Source organism: Stegostoma tigrinum, chromosome 15, assembly GCF_030684315.1.
Source record: "Stegostoma tigrinum isolate sSteTig4 chromosome 15, sSteTig4.hap1, whole genome shotgun sequence".
NCBI classification, from domain to species: domain Eukaryota; kingdom Metazoa; phylum Chordata; class Chondrichthyes; order Orectolobiformes; family Stegostomatidae; genus Stegostoma; species Stegostoma tigrinum.
In genome coordinates this window covers 61,395,302-61,402,596 of record NC_081368.1, presented here as the reverse complement: position 1 = coordinate 61,402,596, position 7,295 = coordinate 61,395,302, and the positions used below count along the sequence as shown (strand labels likewise).

Here is a 7,295-nt window from a genome sequence, read left to right as displayed (position 1 = left end):
GTGTTCATCCAGCTCTACGCTTTTGTTATCTCGGATTCTCCAGCATCTGCAGTTCCTATTATCCCGGACCCCGAAACGTTCACTCCGATTTTTCTTCTGCACAGACGCTGCCAGGATCTGTTAAACTTTTCCAGCAACGTCTCTAATCGACAGTATCTCAATTCTTTTGGGGAAGGGGGGGAGCGGAAGCTCTTCTCTTCTCCCGCTGCCTCTCGACGACTGTTGACATCTTCCCTCTGCCGGCCGCTAGGGGGTGAGAGCGCGGGCGGGTGCTGCCGCCGACGTGTCTGATCGGCGCCTGCGCGGAGACGGAGGGCCGGCTGAAGTTTGTGAGGGGGTGCGAGACGGCATTTTCTTTGTAGCGGTTGGGGGCGTGTGTTGTGGATGATGGCGGGGTAACGAGATTGACTGACCGATCGAGCCGGAACCATGCTGCGGACCAGGGCGACATGGCAGACGCTACTGCCGCTGAGCAGAGCGGCGTCGGTGCTAGTGAGGGGTAGCGCCAGGAAACGAGGTGAGGTGGGACGAGGGGACGGTTTGGCGGACAGCTGGCTGTAGGCCGCGGGTTTAGCTCTCGTCGCCGGGGCCAAGGTCGTGGGAAACCCCGCAGGCTATAAACTTTCTGCTTTTGGGGGCCCTTTCCCTCCCTTCCCCACTACTTGTCCCGTTCGTCCAAGTATGTGCCCTGAGCACCCTGCTGTTCACCTTGGCTTTCACTGGTAGGTCACAAACCAGAAGTTGCAGGCTGTGCCTTGAACTGCTTCTTCTCGCAATTGTTCACAAAGCATTAACTGGCCGAGCGGATCTGCCCGAGAAAATACTATTCTTTGGTATGTGTCCGTGTTTTTTGACCCCCCCCCTCTCCAAATCAGGTACAGCCGTTAGTTTTACGAAAGCTGTATAGGTCTCGCCTTGGCAGTTGGCACTTTCTTTACTGGTCCAAGGTCAGTGTCACCAAGAGCAACTCTATAAACCGGGAAGTCGCATTCCGTGCAAAAATCTTCCTGAACGTGGTGCAAAAGCAGATCGCTGCCGAGACCGGAGAGCTAAATCAAAAGCAAGATGCTCAACAGGTCACAGAAACAGAATTAACGTTTAAGTCCGAGATACCAAGGTGGAGAGCTGGATGAACACGGCGGGCCAAGCAGCATCAGAGGAACAGGAAGGCCGAGACCCTTTATTTAGAATATTTAGGTCCATAACTTGTCGACAAAGCCGGCGAGAAATACAACCGTAAAGTACGTGAAGATGCTAGAAAGTGAGGAAGGTAGGGACAAAAATCAATTTCTGTGAAGGTGTCGATGAGAGCAGTGTTTTCGATGCAGTATGTTTGGACGCCAGCTAGACTTTTGATCAGGTCCTGCATGGAATATTGGTAGCAAAGCTTAGAACCCATGGCACCTGAGGAAATTTGGCAAATTGGATGCTCGGCTGAATGGCAGGAAGTAGAAAGTTGTGTTGTTTTTCTGACTGGAAATCTGTCAAGTGGGGCTGAACAAGGTTTGGTTTTGGGACTCTTGCTGTTTGTACGTTATATAAATGATTTAGAGTTGAATGTAGGAGGGTTGGTCATTAAGATTATGTAATATAAAAATTGGGGTGATAAATGGTGAGGAGGATAGCCTTACATGTAAAGAAACTGGTCAAATGGGTTAAACAGGGGCAAATGGAATTCAGTCTGGGTAACTGTGCGGTGTATAAACAAGGCAAGGGAACACATGAATGAGGATACTGGCAAGTGCCAAGGATCAGAGGGATTGAGATGTGTATGTACACCAATCCCCAGAAAGTGGGAGCAAATTACTGCAGATGCTGGAACCTGTACTGAAAACAAAAAAACACTCTAGAAGTTACAGTGGACCAGGTAGCATCCACAGAGAGAGAGCAAGCTAATGTTTCAAGTCCAGATGACTGTTTTTCAGCGCTATAAGATGGGATTAGAATGGTGAAGTGACTGACTGTTTGTTTGTTTGTTTGTTTGTTTGTTTGTTTTTGACTGGTTAAGTGGCAGATGCGATGGGATGAAGAACCTTTTTCTGTATTGTACATCTCTGTGGTGGGATGAAACGACAGAAGAGACAATGACCAAGGCAAAAGAGTGGTAGTGAAACCAACGATCACCAGCCCATGATATTTGGATTAATGATTATGGGCAGTGTTTATGGTGTGAAAGTGTTAAATTTAATGTTAAGCCCAACATGTTGAAGATGTCTAATCAAAAAATGAGATTGTCTTCATTGAGATGCCCTTTGAACTTCATGTGATCAATATAAGAGGCTCAGGGTGGAGAGGGAGAGAATTAAGAAGGCAGGCAAGCAGGCACTCAAGATTACACTGGCAGACTGAATAAAGATGTCCTGCAAAGCAGTTTAGTATGTTCCTCTCACTAGTGGATTGGTGTATACACTGGTTAGTGTGCCATGGAAACAGTTGATGGTGTCAAGAGTGCATCAAGCTGTTGCAGAAGGACTGATAACAAAGTGTGGAGCTGGATGAACACAGCAGGCCAAGCAGCATCTCAGGAGCACAAAAGCTGACGTTTCAGGCCTCGACCCTTCATCGGAGAAGGGGATGGGGAGAGGGTTCTGGAATAAATAGGGAGAGACGGGAAGGCGGACCAAAGATGGCGAGAAAAGAAGATAGGTAGGGAGGGGATAGGCCAGTCCAGGGAAGACGGACAGGTCAAGGAGGTGGGATGAGGTTAGGTAGGAAATGGAGGTGCGGCTTGAGATGGGAGGAAGGGATGGGTGAGAGGAAGAACAGGTTAGGGAGGCAGAGACAGGCTGGGCTGGTTTTGGAATGCAGTGGGGGGGAGGGGATGAGCTGGGCTGGTTGTGTGATGCAGTGGGGGGAGGGGACGAACTGGGCTGGTTGTGGGATGCGGTGGGGGAAGGGGAGATTTTGAAGCTTGTGAAGTCCACATTGATACCATTGGGCTGCAGGGTTCCCAAGCGGAATATGAGTTGCTGTTCCTGCAACCTTCGGGTGGCATCCTTGTGGCACTGCAGGCGGCCCATGATGGACATGTCATCTGAAGAATGGGAGGGAGTTAAAATGGCTTGCGACTGGGAGGTGCAGTTGTTTATTGCGAACCGAGCTGAGGTGTTCTGCAGAGCGGTCCCCAAGCCTCCGCTCGGTTTCCCCAATGTAGAGGAAACCATACCGGGTACAATGGATTCAGTAACAGCTTTGCAGAACACCTCCGCTCGGTTTGCAATAAACAACTGCACCTCCAAGTCGTGAACCATTTTAACTCCCCCTCCCATTCTTCAGATGACATGTCCATCATGGGCCTCCTGCAGTGCCACAAGGATGCCACCCGAAGGTTGCAGGAACAGCAACTCATATTCCACTTGGGAACCCTGCAGCCCAATGGTATCAATGTGGACTTCACCAGCTTCAAAATCTCCCCTTCCCCCACCGCATCCCACAACCTGCCCAGTTCATCCCCTCCCCCCACTGTATCACACAACCAGCCCAGCCTGTCTCTGCCTCCCTAACCTGTTCTTCCTCTCACCCATCCCTTCCTCCCATCTCAAGCCGCACCTCCATTTCCTACCTACTAACCTCATCCCACCTCCTTGACCTGTCCGGCTTCCCTGGTCTGACCTATCCCCTCCCTACCTCCCCACCTCCCCACCTATAGTCTCCTCTCCACCTATTTTGTTTTCCCTCCATCTTCATTCCGCCTACCCCTCTCTCTATTTATTCCAGAACCCTCCCCCCATCCCCCTGTCTGATGAAGGGTCGAGGCCTGAAACGTCAGCTTTTGTGCTCCTGAGATGCTGCTTGGCCTGCTGTGTTCATCCAGCTCCACACTTTTTGTTATCTTGGATTCTCCAGCATCTGCAGTTCCCATTATCTCTGTTGCAGAAGGACTACTCACTTTGCAATAATGATCAAGATGGTGGGCAGAGCAAAAGCGTGGTGGTGTGCTACAGGAATTGCATGAAATCTGGAGAATGACCTATTGAAAATGGTAGAAGGTAAGGACAAGAGAAACGTAGAGTCATGGAGGGATGGAAAAGGGTGAAGCAGAAATGTGGAAATGAGATGGATACAGTCAAGGGCCCTTTCAAAAACAGTGCTAAATGCTCATTAGTTTTATGTTAAGTGATCAATTCTAGACATTTTCTCACAATTACAAAAGAATGTGAGAAGTGGTGGACCCATATTCACCTTAAATTTGCTCCACTACTAAGTAATATCAATGATCATCTGATTTTTGTGTCAATTGCTGTTTCATCCTTTATTGTCTACGACCATTGGTTGTTAGTTGAAAAATCAGTGTTTCTCACGTAATCCTTCAGCTCTTTAAGTAAATATTTCCAAAAGAATCATGTTTCTTTGAGAAATGAAATTCCCCCTGATCTCCATCTTAAATCAACAACATATTATTTTGCAACTATGCCCCCTTTTATCAATTCCTCTATGGGGGCAGTTTTCTCAGTATCTACAATGCCCAGTGACCTTACAATCTTGTGATTCAATAGATCACTTCTCATTCTTCTAAACTCCACTGAGAATAGGCCTGACCTGCTTAATCTTGCCTCCCTCCTTTCACGAAGTGGCATTAAACTTACTGTTTCCCAACTTGCAGGAACTCTTCTTTTAGGATTACAGCCAGTGCATACACAATTTCTATAGCCATTTATGTTTAGGCCATCAGACTATCACGCCCAGGAGACATTTGTGAACCTTTAGTTCCAAATATGTGTCTCATAGTTTTTCTTCAGGGACAATTTTTGTTTTGTTCCTTCCAAATAATGTTAGTGCATAGTTAGTTTATCTTTCTCTCCAAATGGCAGCAGTGTATAGGGTACGGCACACTCCCCTTTGAGTTACTAGTTTGTGCATTCAAGCTGCAATCTTGCACTTAGTGCGTAATCTCTGCTTGCAGCATTGAGTCAATGTTACATTGTTGATAGCGTCCTTCAGATAAGTTCTTAAAAAAATGGGGTGCCGCAGTGGCTCACTGGTTAGCACTACTGCCTCACAGTGCCATGGACCTGGGTTCAGGTCCAGCGTTGGGTGACTATTTGTTTGTGTGGAGTTTACATGCTCTCCCCGATGTGGGCGTGAATTTCCTCCAGGTGCTCTGGTTTCCTCCCACAGTCCAAAGATGTGCAGCTTAGGTGGATTAGTCATACTAAATTGTCAGTAGTGCCCAGGGATGTGTAGGTTAGTTGGATTTGCCATGGTAGGTGTGGGGGTTATAGGGATAGTGTGGTGGTCTGAGTCTGGGTGGGATGCTCTTCACACGGTCAAAATGGACTTGATGGACTGAATGACCTGCTTCCATACTGTAGGGATTCTCATCAAGGATCTGGGTTCTCGGGTGAGTGTGAAGATCTCCATGGCATTATTTGAAGATTTTAATTGCTGTGTTGGCTGCTGTTTATCACTCATAAATATCAGATATTGACTATCTGATCATTTATTTTGTTGCCACTTGTGAGACTTTGAGTACAGTTTGGGTGGGGGCATTTGTGGTGCCGTGGTAATGCTTCTACTTCTGAGCCAGGAGATCTGGGTTGAACTCCCACTTGCTCCAAAGGTGTGTCAATGCATGTAAACAGGCTAATTAGAAAATATTCTGTACAGTTTGGATACTGCACTTCCCACATCTACACCAGCCGCATTTTAAAAATATAGAATGTTCTCTAAAGCACTTTAGAATGTCCTGATGTTTTGAAAGTTGCTCAGTAAATGCAATTTTTTTGAGCAGTTTATATTGACTGTGCTGTGATCCTTTTTGCAGTTTCCGGATTTACTAGTTAAAAATTATGGCTAGGGCCTCCGCTACCTCCTCTCTGACTACAGTCTACAGCTGGCATATCATGTCTGAACCCAGTGATATAACCTTATTTATTCTATTTCTTCTCCCCAGAAATCCTTTTCAAAACCACTAACAGTTGTTCCACGTTAATCATCATGTACTTACTTCCACCATCATTTGTGAAAGCCCATACAAAATAATTGTTTTAATATATCTTAGTAACTGTAATCCATGGCTTTCCAAAGCTGGAGCTGAGATCCCAAGTTGGGAGCAATACCCACAAAGGAGCTCCAACACCCCCACATAAACCTTTCCCGTAGGTCTTATCTCCACTATCCCCTGCTCTCCTTGGTCACTCCACCCCTGCCCACCAGCACCCTTGTAACTACTACCACCAAGGTTTCACAACAATTTTCAACCTCACTGAGTTTGCAGTGGGAAGACACATGTGGGATCATAGTGGGAAGTCCTTTCTTAAGCCTTAATATTTTGTCTCATTTCAGTTTTGAGTGGTCCTACTCTCTGCAACTGTTCCTTTACTTTATACTTTTACACTAATCCTTATTAATATTCTTTCCAATATTTTCAACTCTCCATTTTTATGTTTCTTGTTTGCCCTTCTGATCTTGCTGTTATTCTTCCACATCACTCCTCATTTTGGGGAGAAGGTGACTAGATGTCACATTGCAGCATTTATAATCCAGAGGCCCAGGCTAATGCTTGACAGCTGGTGATATCTAAATTCCATAAATAAAATCTGGACTTTAAAGCTCGTGTCAACCACAGTGACCATGTTGGAAATATCCTTGTGTTTCAGTAATGTCAATTAAGCAAGGCAATCTGCCATCCTTATCTGATCTGGCCCACATATGATTCTAAATCCATAATAATTGCGTTGACTCTTAACTGCCCTCTGACATGGCCTGGAAAGCCACGCCATTTAAGAGTAACTAGGAATAGACTACGAGTGCTGGCCAATGACTCTCATATCCCATGAAAGAACTTTTAAAAGTTCTAATATGTGTATTAAAGTGTTACTTTATAATAACTGATTTGTACTTTGTCCCATCTTTCATTTCAAAATTTTCGATGGCTAGATCTGTTGGCCTATTTGTAAACTTTTTTCACTATATTAATATAACTTGTGTGTCTTTTTATATTGTAGAACTTTCATTTTGTTTAAGGTCTGACATACTTGTTTTTGCATCATTGCACCTTACCAACTCTGCTGTGCAAATTATAGAAATCATGTTTCAGTAAGGATGAAAATCTACCTATAATCTGTTAGTGTGTTGCAAAAACTGTGAAATACAAAATTGTCATGTTCTAATATACGCTGCTACTTTCTAAGGAAATTCTTAGGGCCTTCTAAATACTGCCAGGCTATGCATTGCCCTGCATTTGTCTTTGATACAGTTTAAGCTACTCTTGGGGGAGAAATGAAAGCATTTTAAACGAGGATATAATGGGTAGTGTCTTACGCAGATAAATCAGTAATTTGCTGATTGCTTTG

The 7,295-nt window shown here is 45.4% G+C and overlaps 1 protein-coding gene across 2 annotated transcripts in view; it reads left to right on the top strand.

The window, feature by feature from the left end:
* Window positions 1-281: 281 nt before the first annotated feature.
* Window positions 282-7,295, top strand: part of aifm1 (apoptosis inducing factor mitochondrion associated 1) — a 49,924-nt gene continuing 42,910 nt past the window's right edge. Inside the window, exon 1 of one of the 2 annotated variants that reach the window (XM_048544138.1) lies at window positions 282-517. In XM_048544138.1, the coding sequence (XP_048400095.1) occupies window positions 430-517 (88 nt within the window). In that variant the 5' untranslated portion in view covers window positions 282-429. Of the gene's footprint in view, window positions 518-3,964; window positions 3,990-7,295 lie in introns of those variants that run through there. The other variant, XM_048544139.1, reaches the window with a different exon arrangement.